Source organism: Asparagus officinalis, chromosome 4 (assembly GCF_001876935.1).
Source record: "Asparagus officinalis chromosome 4, Aspof.V1, whole genome shotgun sequence".
Classification (NCBI taxonomy): Eukaryota; Viridiplantae; Streptophyta; class Magnoliopsida; order Asparagales; family Asparagaceae; genus Asparagus; species Asparagus officinalis.
Window position 1 is genome coordinate 134934596 of NC_033797.1, and position 23720 is coordinate 134958315.

The 23720-nt window shown below is 36.4% G+C and overlaps 1 protein-coding gene and 1 long non-coding RNA gene across 3 annotated transcripts; both read right to left on the reverse strand.

The window, feature by feature from the left end:
• LOC109839457 (UPF0565 protein C2orf69 homolog) lies at window positions 817-3241 on the reverse strand. Its single transcript, XM_020407880.1, has 3 exons — window positions 3090-3241; window positions 2720-3010; window positions 817-1594 (listed from the first exon to the last, which is right to left on the reverse strand). The coding sequence occupies exons 1-3, from the start codon at window positions 3174-3176 to the stop codon at window positions 1043-1045; spliced, it is 930 nt and encodes a 309-aa protein (XP_020263469.1). The 5' UTR covers window positions 3177-3241; the 3' UTR covers window positions 817-1042.
• LOC109836175 lies at window positions 16026-22206 on the reverse strand. 2 transcript variants are annotated; one of them, XR_002245866.1, is made up of 5 exons: window positions 22118-22198; window positions 21927-21992; window positions 17127-17265; window positions 16989-17054; window positions 16026-16294 (listed from the first exon to the last, which is right to left on the reverse strand). It is a non-coding gene; the product is annotated as an uncharacterized LOC109836175 (long non-coding RNA). The 2 variants fall into 2 exon arrangements; XR_002245865.1 differs by having other exon boundaries at window positions 16028-16294; window positions 21927-22206.

Below are 23720 nucleotides of genomic sequence, written 5' to 3' on the forward strand. Positions count from 1 at the left end.
GATTATCGAGATTATTGCCCAGTGTTGCCCATCTGATGCTCAAGTCAGTATCTTGAAGATGCGAAAATAATCAGTAACTGAATTTAGGGTTTTGCTTGTGTGCATCTTTCTCTCCATGAGGGGGGAGTTTTTATACCTTCGATATTGTTATTTTGACAATATTGATAGTTCCGTATTGACTGGCTCAAGGATCGATAACCACACTGACCAACCAGGTATCACAAAAATTGTCAGATTTAATCATCTATGGTCTTTCTCATTAGTGCAATTCCAAGGCCATACTATGACATCTTGACAATGTCTTGAATTCGGGTTAACTTTAGGTTCCTCACTTCTGCAGGTTTGTTTCTAAGGTTATTATCTGACCCATGTCAGTAACCATTCATTAAATATAGACGACATTCTTACTATACATATCATAAATCCTGTGAATGGTGTTTGTCTTAATGTTCACCTAAACAAATTAAAAGTGTCTAGTAAATGATTTATTGCTATAGTTAAGGAAGTGAACTCGACAGAAGAGAGGATCCAAATACCTCTTCAGCTTATACTTCGAGTCAATAGCTCCAAGCACAATACTCCACGCTGCTTCTTTGCAGTAAGAGATGGTTGTTTGTTAGAGGTTTGATATTGTTTCCATCTCTCTATTTCTGGGAAGTAACTTTTTCAAGGTTGCAGTATATGTATGACTTGATATAGCATACTATTGCTAAAGTAATATACACTGTTATCGCAGCAAAGAATGTACTCAGCAGAACTAAATTTAAGCAAAATGAAAATAAGAAAGTTGAGAAAAATTATAGGTAAAAGAATTAGTAGCAATACTATATATACATAAACAAAAATATGGATTCTCAAATACTTCAACAAATGGAATTGAGGATTTGATGAGGTTGGAAGCAAAGTGACTGCAGCAAACTATAGCACCACATACAAAATGGCGGAAGAAATAAAAAAGAAAGATCAGCAAAATCAAACTGATATTTCTGACATTGAGAAATAAATTGTACAACAACATTTATTGTTATAAGCTGAAAATAACTCAGTTGATATCCATACTTTCAATTATTTCAAAATGCATTTGCAAACTAGGGGGCATATTAATAGAATAGTACCTTTCAATTGCCTGCAATTTTCCTTCACTTCTTTGAGCTTCTTCATTAAGCAGTTTCAGCAGAAAGTCTTTCTCTTTACAAATCCATGGTCGGTTTTTATCACACCATTGTCTCGGAGTTCCATGAAGTATAAAACGAACCCGATCATTACTCACCAGCAAGTTTTCAACAGCTTTTTTAATAATAGATTTGTCTGTTAAATATGCTCCTGTCCTGTTTAAGCCAACATCGATGTAGTGGATCTCAGAGATGGTAGATAAAAGTTCATCCTTTGAAATAGGACAGACGTGATCTTGTATTGTATAGGATGATTGAGGTTCCATGTGAGCAAGTTCAGCTATGATCTGGTTCAAAACAATCCCACCCTTGCTAAATCCCAAAATGATTGTTTTAGGAAGAGCAGTTTCTGGCGGAGTTGCAGAAGAAAGTACGCCGGCTGCTGCTGATTCTGTTGGCATGCTCGACAATACGCTTTTGATCTGATGATGGCCATCAGAAAATGTCACGGCACTAATGTTTGGAAAAAAGAAATCGATGTCTAAAATCAAACAAGAGCAGAAAGAAATATATTGAATATGTGGGAGATGTCAGTTTATGCGATGAGAAAAAAACTGAAGAAGATGTATATAAATGCAATAATTGACTATTAGTCCTATCCAATATGTAAATACTATTGGTTCAAATTAAAAATAGGATTCCTAAGTTGAAAATCCAAATTGTTGGATGTGATGTAAATATACTAACTACTTAGAAATAAAACAGCAAAAGAGTTTGATGTGTTTCGCATCATGTATGGAGGCGGCAAAAATTAAGCAACTATATGAAAATTCCGAAATGTTAATTTTGATAACATATTATACATGGATAAAATACGAGGAAGTACTTTGATATATTATTTCCATATAGTTTATGTATAGTATATCACACCTGATGTCTTGGATTTCAATTATGTATAGTATCCACATATTGGATGCTCTTAATAGTAGCTAGTTCAACTCGACAATATTTGCACGAGCGTATATACTCAATCAATTAGCCTCTTCAAATCATTGTTTGCAAATGTGAAACGATATTAACATGGACATACCGGACAATATGATGATCTAGACATTATCACACTTGCTTTTAATGGTGCCATATGTTTGAAAAAAGCAAGTGTATATACGATGTTTCCACCATTATACTGGTCGGTAATACATGTTGCGCTGATAATATTGAACAGTTTTGTGATGTCATTGAGTGATCTTTTGGGGGATATGATACCATGCGTGTTTGTGTGCCCGTGTACGTTTGTATTGTATGAGTGTCAGTGCATACACATGTACGTGTGTGCATGGGCACGGGAGCATGTGTGCATGTCGGTGCGCAAGTACCGATTCGCACATGCGAAGGGGCGTGGGCAGAGCGTAGCATGCGAGTGCGTGTGCGCGTATGCTTGTATGTGTGTTGCGTCCGTATGCTAACAGGCAGATATAAACAATCTTGCATACAGTATAAGCATGTATTTGCATTTGATTGTCTTACATCATACCAGATTGGCTACTCCTAAGTACAAAAAGCAAAAAACAAATAAAAAATAAATAAAAATATATACAAATTCGAACCTTTTGAACAGCCTCACACAAAACACTAGCAACATTGACAGAAGCAGGGAACCCATCAGGATCATACCCCTTAGGATCCCCCATCGAATCCACCGACGGCACGAACTCTCTGTAAACTGCAAACGGCCCATTGAACCTCTCGGCTTCGAAAACCCAAGCGTTTGCTGAGCTCCCGAGCTTCGACACGAGCAATTGAGCAATGAATCCCGAATCCGAGAGCCTCTCGATCACTGGATTCCCCGTGCCCCGCACTCGATCGCCGTTGAAGAAGATCGCGTTGATCGAAGGCGCCTGAAATAGGAAGAATTGGGGTTAGGGTTAGGGTTAGGGTTTAGGGTTTTAGCGGGGAATGAGAGGGGTGAGAGATTACGATTAGGGTTTTGGAGGAAGGGGAGAAGAGGAGAGAGGCAGTGAGGTTAAAGATGGGGGTTTTGACGACGCCCGTCCAGCGATCCATGAGGAACTTTGGGGGTGTGGGTTGGAGGTAAGCTCACCGGCGGTGACAGTAACGAGTTTCTGGGGTTTTTTTTAACCAGTTAGTTGATGGAGAGAATTATCGGGTTTGAGGGCCCGGCCTAGCGGATTTTGGGCCCAAAAACAATGGCCCAATATTAATGTTCTTTAAGCTGCATAAAACATTTACGAGTATTCTGACGACTAGCAAAATAATAATAGGGTTATCTGTGGATGGACACCCTGTAGTATCACTCCATTGAGAATAGACACCCCGTAGTTCTATTTGTGCGGACATGCCTCCTGTAGTATTAGCTTTGGTGGAAATGCACCCTTTTAGTGAACTTTTTCCGACTCTTTTATGAGTCAATAATTAGCAGTTGCAGTCCATTCTCACTCATAGAGCTATAAGGAGTCTATCCATCTCCTCGGAACTTTTTTTTGACTATTTTAAGGTTCAAAACAATTTACTTAAAAGAACTATCCGCGTAAAAAGAAGTATCGAGGTATATCTGCAACTGGGGATACTACGGGGTCCTATACTCAAGTAACCCATAAATAATAATAATAATAATATAATAATAGTAGTTGTTGTTATTATTCTTCTTCTTATATAATATAATTTTTTGTGCTTCACAAATATAAACTTAAATGGTCAAATTTTATCAACTCTATATCAGGTTTTCATTTAATTTATGCAGGAGCTCTGAGCACATGAATTGGTCTTGTGCATGAACCAAGTGACTTTATGATGAAAGATGTTCAAAACACCACGTGCATACACGCCACAATTATTTAACTCCAATTAACTACCAAGTCTTTGGTCAGCAGACTCGAGAATTATTTTCATTTTTTATTCTTTAATATTAAAAATATTTCGAACAGGTAGTGATGGACTAATAAGAAATTCAGAAACAAATAACTGTCTTCAGACAAAAACAAAATAATTTAAATCTTCAACAACATACAGAGAAAAGTAATCTACTTATTAAGGTATTATAATCATGTACCGATATTATTAAATAAGAAAATTATAAAATTAAGACCACCTACTCTTTATAAGCCTAAATGTTAGACCAAGAAAAAAAACTAATCACGAAAAACCTACCTTCTATATTGCATCACATGATATAAACCATATAAAGGGGGGAAATTGAACATTAATTCTATGGAAAAAATTTTTTGACAGAAAAAACAAGGGATATACCCTGTTCATTAAAATCAAAAGTAGTTTACAAAAGAAGGATACGAATTGTATCCATTAATTGGTAGATAGAAAACTTAATTTCTCTTGACTATTGATGTATAACCTTCTTCTCCCAAACATCCATGAAGATGAAGAGAGGGTCTTGCCGTCATTCATCGTTGACATGGATATAAAGGAGAACCAAAGCCGGCCATACATTTGGAGAAAAGAAATTAAATTTTCTATAGACCAATTGTAAAACAAAAGTATAACATCAATATTTAATATGTACAAACAAAACCTGATACCAAAAAACCCCAACTTTCTTAGCCACTGCTGCGAACAATAGGCTTCTCTTTTAAAACTTTTGTTAACTAAAGAGCTGCATTCCTTTTACCAGAACCTGCCCAATCATGAAGAGCTAGTATCGAAGTGTTAATAATTGACTGAGCAGAGAAAGGTTTTTGATCAAAGATAAACTTATTCCTTGAAGACCATATAAACCAGCAAACAGTCGAAATAAGAGTGCGCCACAAAATACCATCCAGATTATGCAAGGCTGAAACAGAAATCAGGAGATCATCTATGGATGATGGCTAACAGAAAGGTAAATAATAATCTCTAAAGTGTTGCCAGACCACTTTAGCTGTTGTGCATTGGAAGAAGATATGGTTCTTTGTTTCAGACTGAATGCCACATAAAACACAATTAGGATCTCCTTGCCACCCTTTTTTCATAAGATTATCTTTAGTATGTAATCGGTTCTGGGAAAGAAGCCAAGTGAACATTTGAATTTTGCTAGGCAAAATAGGATTCCATGCTAATTTGTAGAAAGCATATTTGACTACTATGCAGACTAATAAGATTCATCGAGGAAAGTCAGTCTGATTTGTCACACTATGCAGACTAATAAGATTCAAGAGATCAGTTTTATCTTTAAGTGATTCAGATGAGATGCTACGTTTCAGCAGAGGGTGCCAGTGCCATAAGTTATTTTGGTAGCGGCCTTGACTACTAATGGAGACATTGTTGGAGAAAGCTAGCCTGTATAAGGACGGATATAAACTTGATAGACTTTTAGAACCAGTCCATTTGTCCTCCCAAAATCTGATTTTCTTTCCTGAACCAAGAGACCAAGATATGAAATTTTGAAAGACTTCCTTATATGAGATGATATCATTCCAAAAAGGGGAATTGCAGGCATTGCTATTAGCTAATTGCAAGAAAGAAACTTTTCTGATATAGAGTTGATGAAGGAGAGCTCCAATAAAAGATTCTTTGTTATAGCATTTCCATAACCATTTGGACAGTAGAGATAGATTGAAAATTCTGAGGTTCTTCACTCCCAAACCTCCTTCTGATTTGCTTAGACAAACCCTTTTCCAATTTACCAAGCATTTGAAAGGTTTTGAATCACTTTTTCCTGTCCAGAGGAAATTCTTCCTAATTTTGTCAATGTCTTTGATCAACCGTACTGGTAGCTTATAGAAAGACATAAAATATAACGGGATGGAAGATAGAACCGAATTCAACAGTACTAATTTACCTCCCAGAGATAAGCAGTTACTCTTCCAAGAAGCAAGCTTTCGGTGCAAATTATCTAACAAAGGTTGCCAATCTGATTTAGATAATTTGCCTCCTTTCAAAGGCAAGCCTAAGTATTTAGATAGTTTGTCTAATTTGCAGTTTAGAGCTGTAGCTAGAGAGTCTCCTCTGTTTTGAATATTCCCAAAATAAATCAAAGATGATTTTGTAAAATTAATACCCAGACCAGAGATATCTTCGAAGATATATAAGATAGTCTTGAGAGCAGATATGTCTTTGATAGAACTTTTAACAAAAATTAGAGTGTCATCTGCAAATTGTAAGCTTCTTATTAGATTTAGAGGTTCCTTAATGTGCAGACTAGATAAGGATCCTTCTTCCACATTGCACATAATCATTTTACTCAAAACATCAACTGATATGTTAAACAACATAGGAGATAGGGGATCTCCTTGTTTAAGACCTCTTTTACATTTAAAGAACTTGGATGGAGAACCATTGACAAGAACTGCACAATTTGAAGAAGAGATGATATGATAAATCCAGGAACACCATTTATCTCCAAACCCTCTAGCTTTTAGCAAATTTATAAGGAAACTCCAACTGATAGAGTCAAAAGCTTTAGCAAAGTCAATCTTAAGCATGGCCACCTCCTTTTTCTTTTTGGAACAAAAATGTATCATTTCATTAGCAACTAGAATTGAATCAAGAGTGGATTTATCATATCATAGAGCGAAAAACGTTGTATAGTCTTGATACTAATTTTAACTCAATACTATGGATACACAAAATTGAGTTGAGAGACTATTAATAATAGTATCTAACATACGAACACTATCAACCTAATTTTAAACTTTAGACTCGGGAAATAAAAATCAAAATCGACGGATGTAATCTATACGCATTAACTATCTAGAAATAAAATTTTAAAGGATTTTAATATCATTCACCCCTGAATCAACATTTTCAAATTTTCTTAAGTTGTTTGATTTTTTGCCTCTTGATACATGATTCAAAACACATCGGAATCCTTGGAAATTTTATTTCTAAGTAGTTCATGTGCAATAGATTGCACCTACCGGTTATGATTTTAATTTTTTGACTCCAAATTTTAAAACTGGGTTGATAGTATTCTCATGTTGGGTACCATTAATATTAGCCTACCTCGACTTTACAAAATTAATGGAAATAATTAAATCATATACTCCTTAGAAAAGTGTGAGTTTCGAAAAAAACTTTTCAAGATTAGTATTACCTTTGACCCTTTTGTATATTACATTATTATCATATCCTAATGATGATGATAAAGTTAAAATTTAGAAAGATTATCTTTAGTTATCCCAAGTTTATCATCTGATCCAAATTAATAGTTAATAAAAAAAATTTGAATGGTGATGATAAAGTTAAAATTTAAAAAGATTATTTTTCGTTAAACTAAGTTTATCATCTCATTATGATAAATTTTAAAGGTTTAAAAACATAATCCTTTCTATTTGAATGGATTATTTGCACATCTACCCGCTTAAATCATAGGTATTTGCAAAAATACCCTCTAAATCTTAGTATTTGCATAACTACTCCTCAAACCATCAATATTCAAAAAATATCCTTAAGGCAATTAATCATAAACATTGATAGATAAACTAATTTGTAAGCGCTATATAAAAATTATCAACAAAATAGTTAGATATTAAGCACCAAATTAAAATTTAGAAAGACTATCTTTGGCTAAACTAAGTTTATGATCTTATCCGAATTATTACTTGATGAAAAATGTAAGTGATGGTGATAAAGTTAAATTTTAGAAAGATTATCTTTAGTTAAATTGAGTTTATCATCTCATTTGAACAATTAGTTGGTGATAAAATCTGAAGGTTTAAAAATGTAATATTTTCCATTTGAATGTGTTATTTGCATACATACCCCTTAAATCATGGGTATTTGCAAAAATACACTCTAAATCTCAGTATTTACAAAAGTACCAATAAGTCTTCAATTGTGAAAAAAATTACCTTCAAAGCAATTAAACATCATTGTTAATAAGCTAATTTGTAATCACAACATTAAAATTATCAAAAAAAAGTCAAATTTTAGCACTAAGTTGATGATTTGTTGATTTTAGGGGTATTTCACAGAGTTGATGATTTGAGATGCAATTTTGTAAATATTAATATTTGTGCGGTATTTCTACAAATACCCATGATTTAAGGGATTTATATGCAAATAACCAACCTTATTTACTAACGACACTGATGCTATATATATATACACATCATCAATCTACCAACAAAAATGACAAAGGAAATTTAACTCCTAAGAAAATCATCAGTCGAGATTTCCTCCCTCCCCGCAACCTAGTGATTATATCTCATTTCCAATTGATTTTTCTCTTCCTCAAGCATCATCAAAGCTATAAAATAAAAAAAATACAACCTAGGTATCTTAGTATATATTCTCGTGCTTTGCATCTACGCAACATACCTTATTAATTTCTATATATGTATGAAAAAAATGAGAGAAGACAATCAGGTTCATTGTTTATCATATAGATAAATATTAAGTTACCATACTCACTCGAGTCACTATACGCATCCAGAGTGACCCTACTAAAGCCTCAAGGCATCATCGTCTTCCCGAGCCACCATAGTCAACTCTTGAGTTATCAAACTCATCCCTAAGTCATTGTGCTCAACCTTAATCATGTCCTACCTTATTTACTTCACAAAAGAACTTTTTGTATATAGCTTTTTTTTTCCTTTTTCTATGAGCTCTTTTAGCAATTAGCTAATATTTTAATTCATGTTTATGCATTTCAAACTAATTTTTTTTAGGTTAATCGGTTTAGGATATTATTCAAATGCATCTCCTCTAACTTTATACAGACATCCTAAGTATGTTCATGTATCTAATTTTATTTAATGAATTGGTTATACCCAGTTTGATAATTTTTAGCTTTTCTTTGTTTTTTTTTTTTTTTTTTGAAATTGTAACTTTTATATAATTAAGCAATTTCAGAAGTGCCATATTAACCATCCAATTAGGAAATTTCTTAAAGAATGCACTAAACTCTAGATAACACTTTAGTCAGGAAGTAATTTCTCTTTACGAATTGGTTATAACCAGTTTGATAATTTTTAATTTTCTTTTGTTCTGAAATTATAATTTTTAAATAATTAAGCAATTTGTGTAAGTTGTCACATGACGATCCAATTAAAAAATTCTTTGGAGAATGCACTAAGCTCTAGATAATGCTTTCTCTAGGAAATAGGCTTGAGTTCTTTGTTTTAGTTAATAATTGGTGTCTAATTGCAGAGAAGAGAAGCTTTAATTAAAATTTTAGATAGAGGAAACAGTTAGGAAAGAGATTGTAAGCTTGCAGAGAAGAAATGACTTGTTAAGGATTTTGATGATTGAATGTAAATTTCAGTTTATTATTCAAAATTTGCTTCTGGTATTTATTCATGAAATTGTAATTTATAAAGACTTGACTGTTAGTCTTCAACACAACCAATTAGTAAAATCATATCTTATAAAAAATTTAATAAAATTATATACCCCTCAACATTCAATGTCCTTCCAAGTTCTCTAAGCCTCTTTCTATCTATCTTGTATCTTAGCGCTGCATATTTTTCTTTCATATTGTTAACATAATTAGTACTTTTCATGTCAATGAAGAAGCATATGAGAGATGTAATATGAAATTGGGGTCTGTTTGATCACAGAGAAGAAGAGAAAAAAAATAGATTTCGTTGAGGGGGTCTCTGGTAATGGGTAAGAGGGCTTGATTTTTCTTTTTCATTGTGTTTCTATAAGTAGATTACACTCCTTTATATAGGCCATAAATCACATCATCTCCACCCCCCTCAAACTGCCTCTGAGAGATTTTCTCTCAACAAACCCCATATCCCATGTTTCTCTCCACTTGAGAAGCGTTGATTTGGTCACACAAGACCAAGTCAGACTAACATCTCCCACTTGACCAAATTAACCAAGTGACATGTCTCCCACTATCCGTGAGTTCGGATGTTTCTGTTTACCATTACTCCCACTATCCGTAGAGAGTAACTCTTATTTTATTATTCATAAAATTTTACTTGGACTTATTTATTCCTAAGTCCCATCAAACTTGCATGTTTGATAAAAGATTCCGCTGGTATTCCTTTTGTCAAAGGATCAGCAATCATATCTGTAGTAGGGATATAAGTTACTTTGACTTCTCCCTTTTCTACAATATCTCGAATATAATGATACTGGATCTCAATATGTTTTCCTTTGGAGCTATTCGCACCACTATTGATTAAGCTAATTGCTGCTTGATTATCACAATAAATATCAATAGGTCCTTCTAACAAATTGAGATCAAGATCAATCAAAAACCGTCTTATCCAGACAGCATGCGTAGTTGCCATACTACAAGCTATATATTCAGCTTCTTGAGTATATCTAGCAACACACCCTTGTTTCTTGCTACTCCAAGAAACAGCTCCTCCTCCAAAGATAAATAAGTGTCCCGAAGTGGACTTTCCATCATCTTTATCACCTCCGAAATCAGCATCGGAATAACCGAGGAGTTCAAGCGAATCAGCTTGATAAACTAATCTATGAGTCAATGTACCTTTGATATACTTCATAATCCTTTTAACAGCTTCCCAATGTGCTGGTCCTGGATTACTTTGATATCTATTGACTAGACTCACAGCATAAACTATATCAGGTCTGGTGCACAACATTGCATACATTAAGTTTCCAATTGCTTGAGCATAAGGAATATCTAATGGCTTCTGCCCCTCTCCAGGGCTTTGCTCTTTACATAATCTCTTTCTCATAACCAACGGAGTTAGTGCCGGATTGAAATTATCCATTCCAAACCTTTTAAGAACTGATCTTAAATATTTTTCTTGGTTTAAACTTAGCATTCTAGACTTTCTATCTCGAATTATTTGAATTCCAAGAATATATGATGCATCTCCCATGTCTTTCATCTCAAACTTTTCGCTGAGATCTGTCTTGGTTTTATTCAATATTTCTATGTCATTCCCAGCGAGCAATATATCATCAACATATAAGGATAATATAGTAAACTTGCTCTCACTTTTCAAGACATATACACAATTATCAAATTTATTTTGAATAAAACCAAGTTTAGTAACTGCATCATGAAATTTGAGATACCATTGTCTAGAAGACTGTTTTAAACCATATAGAGATTTTATTAATTTGTAAACTTTATGTTCCTGTTCTTTCACCTTAAAACCTTCAGGTTGTTGCATATATATTGCTTCCTTCAACTCTCCGTTAAGGAATGCAGTTTTAACATCCATTTGGAATAACTCCAAATCAAGATATGCAACAATAGCCAAAATAATTCTAATGGATACAAATTTAGCTACAGGAGAATATGTCTCCTGAAAATCTATTCCTGCCTTCTGGTTATAACCTTTAGCAACTAATCGTGCTTTGAATTTATCAATAGATCCATCAACACGATATTTCTTTTTGAGCACCCATTTGCATCCTATGGCTTTCCTATTTTCTGGTAGATCACATAACTCCCATACCTTATTCTTTTCTATGGAATCAAGTTCTTCTTTCATAGATTCTAGTCATAAAGCTGATTCATGCGATTTCATCGCATCAGAAAAGGTTAAGGGATCTTGTTCTTCTATATTTGTATCTACCGAAAAACAGGATGACTCACATGAATACAAATAGTAATCATCCATCCATGAAGGTTGTGTTCTTGGCCTTTTGTTGCCTATAACCGGTTGATTAGGTACATTATTTTCCATAGGTATTTCATCATTTTCAAGGTTAAGTTCATTCTCAATATCGGGGTTATTAGTGGGAACAACACTGTAATAATCATCATCTATTACAGTTAGAGGTTCTGTTTCCTCTTGAACTTGTTCCTCTTCCTCTAGATTCTCTAGAAATGTAGCATCTCTGCTTTCAATGACACCTTTTTCTTTATTGTAGAACTTATAACCTTTTGACTTTTCTGAATACCCTATGAATCTACACTTTATTGTTTTAAAATCTAACTTATCTCTAAGTTGACATGGAATGAGAACATGGACTATAGATCCCTATTTTCTGAGATGACTCAAATTAGGTTTCCTCTCATTCCATAATTCATAAGGTGCAGATGCTACTGATTTGGTGGGAATTCTATTTAAAATGTAGTTAGCAGTTAACAATGCTTCTCCCCAAAAATTTTTAGAGAGACCAGAATGAGACAACATGCATCTAACTACATTAAGTAATGTTCTGTTTTTTCTTTCAGCAACACCATTCTGTTGTGGCGTATACGGCATTGTTGTATGCCTTTTAATTCCATGCTGAATACAATAACTTTCAAATTCTTTAGAATTATATTCTCCACCTCTATCAGTTCTCAAAATTTTGATTTTCAATCCAAGTTGATTTTTAACTTCTGTCTTATATCTCTTAAAGCAGTCAAAAGCTTCTAATTTTCTGGACATAAGATAGACGTGTGCAAACTTGGAATAATCATCTATAAAAGTAATAAAATATTCTTTATTACTATGAGTTTCGACACTTAGGGGACCACAAATATCCGAGTGTATCAACCCTAAAAGTTCATTGGCTCTATGTCCGCCAACAAAAAGTTTTCTTGTCATTTTACCAGTTAAACAATGTTCACATGGTGGCAATTGAACATTAGATAGTGCAGGAAGCAAGTTCATTCTGATAATTTCTTTCATTTTTGAAATACTAGCATGTCCTAGTCTAGAATGCCACAATTCAGATTCAGAAATATAACAAGACAAGTAGTTCAAACTCGAAATTTTATTATCAGAATTATTACAAACTACTGGAAGAATGCATAATTCATGCTCGGGCACATATTTTCCCATAGCATACACTTTATTATTCTTGCCTATAGAAACCCTGTTATTATAGAACCTCACTTCCAGTCCTTTCTTCATCAAGCTGGGAACAGAGATCAGATTGCGTCGAATTCCTGGCGCATAGAACACATCTTTGAGGACAAGAATGCTGTCCCCAAGATCCAATCTATACGAACCAATACCTTCTACATCGAGATAGGTATTATTTCCCATATAGATTCTCTGTTCTCCTTTCTTCAGCTCGGTGAATTCTACGACTCCATTCTTGTCCTTTGCGATATGCCTAGTCGCACCGGAGTCGATCCACCAACCACTGATATCCGTCATCACAGCATTACATTCCGTCACACCGACGAATTCTCTTTTGCTAGTACCCCCTTGTTCTGGATTCTTATAGCCTCCTTTATTCTCCTGCTTTTCACCTTGTGGGCAATTGGGTTTGAAATGCCCGAACTTTCCACAATTGTAGCAGGCTCCGCGGGGTACTTGCTTTCTCTTGAACTGTTGTGACTTCGGTCCTCGCGGTTGTGGTTTACTAGGATCAGGGTTTTTATAGCTTCCAGTATTATGCCCCTGGCGGACATAATTCAGCTCTTGCTGCACCATATTCAGTTCTGGTTCCTTCCTACTGGCTATTAAGTCTTGTTCTATCGCTAGGTGCATAGGAAGATCAGTGACAGACTTAATGGCATGATTCATTCTTAATATGGTGGCAGCCACAGCAAGTGAAGGGGGAAGACTATTCAAAATGGTTGCCACTTGCATTCTTTCTGGGATTTCGGTCCCAGCAGTGGATAAGTCCTTAGCCATGACAATCATTTTATTTATATGCTCTACGACATTGTCTCCCTCTTGCATACGACAAGAATTATACTTATGCAAGAGTAGTTGGATGTTAACTTCAGAAGCAGTGTCGTAATTTTCTTTTATTGCATTCCACATGTCCATGGAAGTCTTATAAGTTTCAAAATCTTTGATTAAGTTATCTTCCATGAACATGAGCATAAGACTCTTCGCCTTTTTATCTTTCGACTTCCACTGTTCAAACCCTTTCTTTTCTTCAGGTGTAGATTTGTCAATAAGGGTTGGAGCAGTGGTTTCGATTATATCATCAATATTGTCATGAATAAGAGCATACCCTATTTTTCTATGCCACATATCATAATTACTACCATTAAATTTGTCAATTTTCCCTAGTTCTGATAGAACGAGTTTACTAGCCATTCGGTAGAGAACTAAAACTAAATTAATTTAAAAAATTTATAAGGTTGATATTTTGACAATTATACTAAAATAAAATAAATTAGATAATAAATAAGTAAATAAATAAAAAGAACCTGATTGTTCCGAGTAGATGAAAGAAGTTCCAATTCGAGCGAGATTGTCACTCAACGGTGTTGATTGGATCAGCACTTGTCGAAGATTTGGCGCCGTTTCTGACTAGATTTTGAAGAAGGTCCACTATGTGAAGAATCAAACCCAACAGCAACCTTGATTTTCTCCTCACGCTCACTGATATCGAACCAACAGCAAGCCCTTTTTTTTTTAAGGTCTGCTGGTTTCGAAGAAGGTGTGATATAGGAAAAATGGGCTTTGTAAAGATTTATTAAGGGAACATGGGCCTGGCTTTGTTTTAACAAAAAAAATGGGCTTTGAAAATAAAAAGAAGGATGGACAGATCCAAGCTAGAAATAAAGTGAACGTGGGCTTGTGAATGTGGGTTTTGAAAGAATAAAGTGGTTGGGTTGATTTGTAATTGGGCCTCGTGAAACTTGAGACTTGGGAGGGCACAGCTTCTGTTTCTTGGAGTAGAGGGCACCGGTTCAGATCAGACCCCTTCACAGCGGCGACAAAAAAAACAGATCCAGAGCGCCTAGGGCAAAGGGTCGACGACGAAAACTTTGATCTCGCCGACTGATGGCGGAACCTGATGGTATGATGATCCTTTCTCCGGTGATTTGATCTCCTCCAGCAGCAGTCGAAGTCGCAACGTCGTCGTCGTCGATCGTCGATTGAGGCAGTCGTTGTCGATGGCAGCGTGATGGGAGTTGAGGATCAAGGCTCTGATACCAGTGTTTGATCACAGAGAAGAAGAGAAAAGAATAGATTTCGTTGAGGGGGGCTCCGGTAATGGGTAAGAGGGCTTGATTTTTCTTTTTCGTTGTGTTTCTATAAGTAGATTACACTCCTTTATATAGGCCATAAATCCCATCATCTCCACCCCCCTCAAACTGCCTCTGAGAGATTTTCTCTCAACAAACCCCATATCCCACGTTTCTCTCCACTTGAGAAGCGTTGATTTGGTCACACAATACCAAGTCAGACTAACAGGGTCAACATAGTCTTTTGTTATTTTTGGATTGTTTGATTTTGCTGGTGTCGATTTTATTGTTATGAGAGGAAAACTATTTAGCTATTTATGTATAGTTTCTAAGTTATATACAATTTTAACAGTAAAAAATACCTATGAAAAACCAATACCAATGATACTTGACCACGTGCAAAAAGGACGTGCATCCGAGCTAGTTAATACAAATATGTTAGCTAAACTAATTGCATCAAAATATTGAATAAGTGCAAATAGTATCAAAAATCAATATAATCGTCAAGTCAAATTTTATCATAAACACATAAACTTCTTCTTCCGCATAAATTCGCGGCCATTTGAGTACTTTTTTTCATATGAAATGTGGAAGTTAGTTTTTGTTGCTTCACATGACAGGCCAACGTTCTGTCGAAAGCTTAAACTGTCCCATTTTGACGAGTGCGAGACTCGGGAAGCGAAGGGCAAAGTGGTGGACCCCAAGCAAGAATTTCAAACCAACATTATCCCCATCTTTGAGGAAATCCCTTTAGTCCAAAAACCCTGGGTAAAACCTTGCATCGGGCATAGAGTCTCTACATTCTTTTTTTTTGGCCGTGTAGGGGTGAGCACGGTTCGGTTCGGGTCGGTTTTTACCAAAATTTGAACAACCGAACCGAACCACCTATAATTCAAAACCGAACCGAACCGTTACAAATCGGTTCGGTGCGGTTCGGTTCGGTTTGTTCGGTTCTAACCTACATCAAGTATAACATTCAAATGCACAAATATTGCTTGTCCCAAAAGTTTATATCCAAGCATCCAAGCAAATAAACAAAGCAGCAAATGAAATAAGCACCAATTGAATATAGAAGCAAGTGGGAACATACAACTAAGGTATCAAAAAATACATTGTCAACAGGAATCACAGGAATACACTTCGGTACAAAATGTGATTTACAGCACTTCTAACTTGACGCAACATACAACTGAGGTATCAAAAATACAGTCAACAGGAATCACAGAGAAGACATCAGTACATCAACAACAGAAATGTAGAGTTAAAGTTTACATACTCATACTAACATGAAAACTGTAAATAGAAGAGAACAATCACAGAACGAGGTACAAAATGTAAATCACGGCCAAAGTGTAAATCACAGAACGAGGTACAACATGTCTGCAACCGTGCCGATGAAGCACCATGAGCCGAGATCCTGCAGTCAAGTACAAATTGTAAATCACAATGTTGTTCTTAAAGTTGAGAATTTTCTTGTATAATTATAGGCCTGGCTAGGGACGTGAGCGAAGTATCGGTTAAAAAAGGAATTGAGAATTTCTACATTTACTTTAGGTTTTGTAGAAAAGATTTCAAGATTTTGAGGCTCCTTGCGTAAACAAACAGTCCAGAATTGTATGTTATGCTTGCTTGTGGTGTACTCTAGATATGTTTTTTTCATTATAATGGTGTTCATGATAAACTATTTTCCACTTCTTTCTAAAAAAAAGAATGTGGTTGCTTCTGATCTACATACAACAAGAGAAATTTATATATTAAAATGCACGAGAGGATAAAGTCTATGGATGATGAGCTGTGAGCACAAGGAGAGGATTATTGTTGTTGTAATACAAGGGACTTAAGTTTTATAGTAATCTGAGGCCGATACTTCCCATCCCTTCAAAAGCAATATACAAGAAAATTACTCCATGAAAGTTACTTTAAAGCATATTTATGAACTGAACTGCATATACCAAGAGCTAGATCAGAACATTATATATAGCAAGAAAATTACTTTAAAGCATATTCAGATTTTCTCCACTCAAAACTCATAGTAAGTTGAGGAGAATTGCAACCTTCATGTAATATTATGGAGACACTTGAATTCATAAAGATCACAACTTTATTTTTACCTGTGTTCTTCCATGAAAGCTCTTACAAATCTGTGATTGTCGGTTCAATTGAAAGCTTGCCCAAATCTGAAAGATAAACAAATAAAAAGTTAATAAAAATCAAATCATTTAACATACAAAAACATAAATGGTAAATACCTATGTCTAACTTCTTAAGAGCATCCAAATCTTCTTCAAAGAAAATTTTGCTCGAACCCGGCGTAGCCAACAAGTTTCGAAGCCAACAACTTTGTTCTGATTAAAAGAGTTTGATTCATGGTTTCGAGATCCATTACCACTACAACATCAGGATAAAAACGAAAAATAGATTAGATCCATTACCACTACCAGCATCATGGTTTCGAGATCCACAAGAAAAACTAAAAGACTGCGGAATAATAGATTAGATCCTGAGCAAAAGAAAAAAAGAGATCACTGAGAGTTATACCTCGGCCTCGGCGACATTGACTGGTGCGGGTGTCCCCCCAAAGTTGGAGGTACATCTGGAGCCTGATTCTGAGGCGGAGTTAGATCCATGAAGTATTGAAGACTGTGGCTGAGGAGAGTGAGAGAGGCGGGCGGACCGTGGCTGAGCGCGAGACAGTGGCAGAGGACGAGATGTGAGCAGAGCGCGCGGCGTAGGTCGAGGCTCCTGGCACTCGGTGCGCCCTGAGTCGAGCAGTGAGACGAGTGCCGAGAGGAGAGGGCATGAGCGCTGAGGCGATTGGGAATGCAGTAGCGGCGGCTGGCCGATTTGGGAATGAGAGGAAATGAAGTTAGGGTTGAGGGTTTGGGACGGGTCGGGTAAACGCGAACGGGTTTGAAAGTTTTGGGAATATATTCGGTCGGTTCGGGTCGGGTCGGTTTGAAAAGTTGTCAACCCGACCCGAACCGACTTATTCTTAAAACCGCCTTTTTCGGGTCGGTTCGGGTCGGTTCGGTCGGTTTTTTCGGTTTGAACCGAACCGTGCTCACCCCTAGGCCGTAGTAAGCCCCTCCAGCTCATTAGTATCATCTTTTTACTCGGTGGATCTCATAAATAATATTATTTATATAAAAAGTAATTAATTTTGGATTCGAAATTATGTGATTAATTACAGTATAAGTGATGCATGTATACGTATTATAACCATTGATTTTGGTTGCAGCATGAAGAAAATGACGTGTGTCTAGCGACGAATCTAGAATTATTGGGGGTGCGGTATTTTAGTTCCACATTAGTTTGAAATGTTCAGATATTAAGGGCAAATTCTAATCCTATGCAGTTACATCTTCAGACATAGACTACGATCATTTATGATCATAGACCATGATCTTTTATGCTAACATGTTTTAATGTCCTATCATTTTAATAGTGATTAGAAAGATTAATTTTTATAGCTCTTTATTTGACTACATGTATAATGTTTTCTCTTAAGATTTAAGGAAATGATTAGAGTTGATATAAATATGCTCTGTCAACTAGTATGCCTAGTTACAGGAGATGTGATGAATTAATGTCCTAAAAAATCAAATCAAGAGATATGTCTTATAACTTCTATCTATATGATGAATAAAAGTTATATTAAAATTAGTCCATTAAATAATTAAATTCCTATTAGGTTCCCTTATCCTTATAAGAAAAGATTGATTTGAAAAATAACTTAAACAAGAAGGGGACCTAATGTCAAACAATATGAATGACTAATTATAAAATAACTTGATAAACTCTGTACAATGCCTACTAGATAAAAAGTTATGATTTTAGACTTTGTAAAGTCTGAGAATAATCTTGTTGACCCTTTGACTAAGGGTTTATCCAGGAGTGTGATTCTGGATTCATCGAGGGAGATGGGGTTATGCCCATAAGTGAGGTCACTGACAGTGGTAACCCAACCTTTATTTGGAGACTTAGCCCCAATGTAGGTTCAATGTGGTAGAAACAAGCTGGACTAGTGATATTCATATGGAGCATCGACCTAGATATATTTAATATCATTACGGTAGCATTTGCTACTACCCCTTCTCTATGGTGACGGTACTCTAATGATACAGCTGGCTAGGCTGAGTTTTACTCTTAATAAGTCCAACGTGTGTATTGCCGAGGGTATGGTATCCAGTTATAGTACTATTGGAGAACTTACCTACGTGAGAGGAGCCGTGATGGTCGCGGTTGAGGGGGGGGGCTGGGCTAACCCCTAGAAACTCTCATGAGTCGGTTATTGTAAGCATATCCTTTAATGCTCAAACCGCTTTGCTCAATAGATGAACACATATTGTGTGTGTTTTCGTCAATACCTGGTTAAAGAGGTCTAATTCAAGGCCTAGTCCATTATGTCTCTCAAGTGGCGATGAACTCACTAAAGAAAGGTTCAAAACCAAAAGCTACATCTCCCGAATTCTCGATACGAAATGTTGCCCAACTTATATTTGTTTTGTGATTTATTATTTTATTTATTGATTTTGAGTTTTCAGTCAATATTGTCGTTTGGTAGGGGGGTGGGGGGGGGGGGGGGACTATTGGATATTTTGTTGGAGAAAAGATAATTTTGCCTTCATGAATAGTCCCACATGGAATAGTGTTATGAATACAATTAATGCATGCATAACAGCTATACATTACGGGGAACGTTACAAAAATTTATGATGAACGTTACCGTATTAATTGTAGGAATTGTAATGATTCTCAGCCCTATATATACACCACTTATTCACATTCGAAAATTATAGAGAAACAATTCTCTTATCTTCCTCTTCTCTCCTATACATTTTATTTTCGTTCATATAATAGTGTTATTTTTGGGCAATCGTTCTTCGTCTAAGCTGAAGGTCTGTTCTCTCGCCCGAGTACAGAGGCTGATCGCTTTCGGGGGTTTTTACCATTAGGGGAGAGAGGATCATCTGCGCCAGAACGATAGACGGGTCATCAATCTTCTAGGACAGTGTTTACACGACTGCTTCCGATCAGGCCTGACTTTCTTATTATTTTATTTCGGATTTATTTTGCATTGATATAACCTTTAATTTGATAAATTTCCAACACTGTCAAGATCAAATATATTTTTACGAAATTAGCTGAAAAGGGCTACCTTCGATAATGAAGCTTCACAAATCCAACATCATACAAATAAATACAAGAACTTCAATTCTAATAAAAGAAACACAAAACAACACAGAAATAATCAATATCAAACAAACAATAATTTGAGATCGTTCCGAGGCCTCTTGAATTTCATGATTTTTTTCGTAATAAAGGGACAACTAATTCTTTTTGTAGTTCAGATATAAAGTTAACAAAGATTAGATGTTTAGGTCCAAATCATCAAGACAAAGAGGAATAGATGAAACTCTAATCCTATTCTAATTGAACTCTTTGCGATAGACAAAGGAATCGGCGAATTGGTAGGAATTGATGTTTTTCACAAAGGAAAAAAAACTTTTGAGTGATAATATTACTTAGCATTATCAATGGAGTTGTATAAGTAATTTAATATTAATCAAATAGTTGTAGACCCTGTTAGATTGTTTCTTTTCCTATCATATAAAGAAGTTAGTTGTGGAGCCACATGATTCTCTTCTAATCCTTAATAAATAACATAACAAATAAGAATTATGTTGTGGATCCCATGATAAAAGTAGGGTGTGTACTAAAAATACTTTAAAAATCTTTTTTTTTTGGTGGGGGGGCGTGGCCCCTGCAAGCCCCTCCGGATTCATCCATGCATGTGTCTCCTTGTCCTATAATTAGTCCGATAAATTTTGGATCTAAAAAATATTCTTATATAAATTATTTAAAAATATCTTTTAATTGTGGGACACATTAAATGAGCTAATGCTATTAATCTACTAATCTACATAACCACTTATAGAAATTCTCAACAATCAAGGATATAGTGAATTCTTGTCTTCTTACCTTGAGGGCTATTACAAGAATACACTATCTAAATTTGTGAAAGCATTTGATATTCAAACCTTAAGGGCATGTTTGCTATATCCACTCCCAAACAGTAATTTTGGGAGTTGGATTGCCGAAAATACCCTTTTGATGTTGAGGGTGTTTCTGGAATGGACTTGGCCTGTTTTGGTTTGGGAGAAGGGCAATTTAGTCCTCACACACCCTAAAGTTACTGTTTGGGAGTGTGAATAGTTGGACCCCCTTAAGGGACCGTTTGGTTTAAGTTTTTTGCTTAGGTTTTTGGGCAGAAAGCCTGCCAAAGTGTCACTTTTGGCAGGCTTTCTGCCCAAAACGCCTCTAAAAGTGGCGTTTTGGGCAGAAAGCCTGCCAAAAGTGCCACTTTGGCAGGCTTTCTGCCCAAGAACCTAGGCAAAAAACTTGAACCAAACGGACCCTAAAGGAGACATACAAAAATATTGACTTTACAAAAGGATCCTCCGCAGCTATAGGGCGGCATGTTTGACAACCTCCCAAAATGGAACTAGGTTTAAGTTTTGATCTTGGCCTCATTTTGAAAGTAACTCGGGTGGAAAAACTAAGCCAATTTTGATCAAGTTTTTCTTAAGCCAAATGTGACCCTTTAAACCAGTTAACTCAACAATGGGTCAAGACAAGCTCTAACTCAGTTCTATGGAGTTTGTCGACTCTAGTCTCTACACTCTATCAAGACAACTTCTAACCCAGTTTTGTCGAGTTTGCCAAGCAAAATTAAAAGTACTTGATTAAAGGATTTGTTTGACAACCCCAATTCTTCAATTTAAAGTTAAAGAGACAATTTAATGCAATATTAGTTAGGAACGAGTTCATTGACATTGAGTAGTGATAACTGTACAGAAGACCTTTCTTTAGATACTTATATATTTCCTATTCTTTAATTTCCAAGTTTTTTTTGCGAAACGAACGGACCCTAAATGACAAATTCCTACTGATATGTCGTTAATCACGGCTACAAGTCCTATCATAATCGTCTTTATAGGAGTGAGATGATTTACACGCTAAAAAATAGCTAAAATCATTAAACTAACCTCTTGGCCACCAATTCATTAGCGATTGGCATCACTCTAGCATCGCAGATATGATCTCCACTCTCCCTATACAAATTATCATAAACTACAAAAACATTAGGTAAATCAAATTAAAGCACGTGCTTCAGAAATTTCACGGAAGCACTGATTGCTTACTTTTAAAATTACAAGTTAAAGCTATTTTTCTCCACCTTTATAAACACCTCACCGCCTTTCCCCTTCTCACCCAAATCCACTCGCCTATCGCGCTCCTACTCCCACCGAGCGGTGACCAGAACCCAAAAAAAAAATGCATTTACTCGACGGTGTCTACAGCCAAAAATTCCGGCCGGAGCTGCAAGCTTCACACCTCATCCGACAACTGGCGCGAAACCCTTTCATCGCCAACGACCCGACAAACATGGTGCGTCTTCGAAACCGCTAAGGCTACGGCCTTCGCCCACGCTGGATCCCGTCAGAACTCGCGGAGGTCAAGGCCGAGGTCCGAGCCTCCGCCGCGCGCCGCGGAAGAAGCACCACAGGGGGTGAGGCCGGAGGCCGTGGGGGAAAGTTTCGCGGCGGAGATCAGGGAACCCGGGGGAGAGAAAGGGCGCTAGGGTTTGGTTGGGAACGTTTTGAGCGCGTGCAGAGGATGCCGTATGGGTACGATAAGGCCGCGTAGCCTGCATGCGCGGGTCACGTGCGAATGTGATTTCCGCGCTGAGGGTCGAGGGCGGACGGCGGGGGGCTGTCGGCGGATGTTGGAGGTTTTGCTCGGCTTCGTCGTCCTCGTCGTCTGATTCATCGACGAAGAGGAGGAAAAATTAGCTAATAGGTTTTTTTTTTTTTTTGCGCTTCCCGAGAAAAGGAGAGAAATTTGAACAAAAGCAGCAACTTATTCGAATCTGGCTTAGGAGGAGTTATCCATGAGCAATTGAACTCGATAGAGTCTCTAAACAAGTAGATTACACATCAGCAACTTACCCGAAAAATAAATCAAGGTCTCTAATAATTTTGACCCAGGCAAATTTGTAATAGAAAAACAAAGCAAACTAAATAATCGACAAAAAATGAGATCACGTACGTACATAGAGGGGGGGAAATAAAACAGAGGAAACAACCCATTTGGATAAGGCTTATAGAGAAGTTAATCAAGCTTTAGTATGAACTATATTTTCAACAAAATGACAGATCATATGGAGCTTATTGAAGTATAGCTTCAGCACTTCCGGTGGTGACCCTCAGTATCATCTGTGATAACCTAGTTTGTACCAACTGACCATCGTACTATCCATATATACATGAATTCAAAACAGGATACGAATTAGTAGTTGTTAGTCTAAGTTTGTAGACCCAAAGCTGAATAAAACAGGATTGACGCGGGTCGGTCGACCGACGAGATGGATCCAGTCGCCCGTGACGCCTGTAGGAAACTGAGAAGAAATCCTCACTCTATCCGATCGACCGCGAGCTAGTCCGGTCGCCCGCAAACGTGAACCAAAATCCTGTAGGAAGTTGACTCTCTGGCCGGTCGACTGCGGGACGTGATCCGGTCGACCGGAGTCGGGATTTTCAGTTTCCTGATTAGTTTGGGATTCTGTTTTGGGCTGGGATCATATATATACCTAAACGTTTTAGGATTTGTAGAACACGTGAAAAAGAGGATTTTGAGAGGATTCTTTCTGAGAGATCTCAGAGAGATAAAAAACTATTTGTGGGTATTGTAATCTTCTTCTAATTCAATCAAAGAATTGTGTGGTGTGGCTTGCGAGGACGTAGGCATGTTGCCGAACCTCGTTAAATCAAAAAAAACAG

Bases quoted from the DNA above. Each gene is read 5' to 3' on its own strand.
- LOC109839457 (XM_020407880.1), bottom strand. From the start codon at position 3,176: ATGGATCGCTGGACGGGCGTCGTCAAAACCCCCATCTTTAACCTCACT. The intron at 3,011-3,089 runs GTAATCTCTCAC...TTCCTATTTCAG, and splicing joins CTTCCTCCAAAACCCTAATC to GCGCCTTCGATCAACGCGAT. The intron at 1,595-2,719 runs GTTCGAATTTGT...GGCCATCATCAG, and splicing joins TGTGTGAGGCTGTTCAAAAG to ATCAAAAGCGTATTGTCGAG.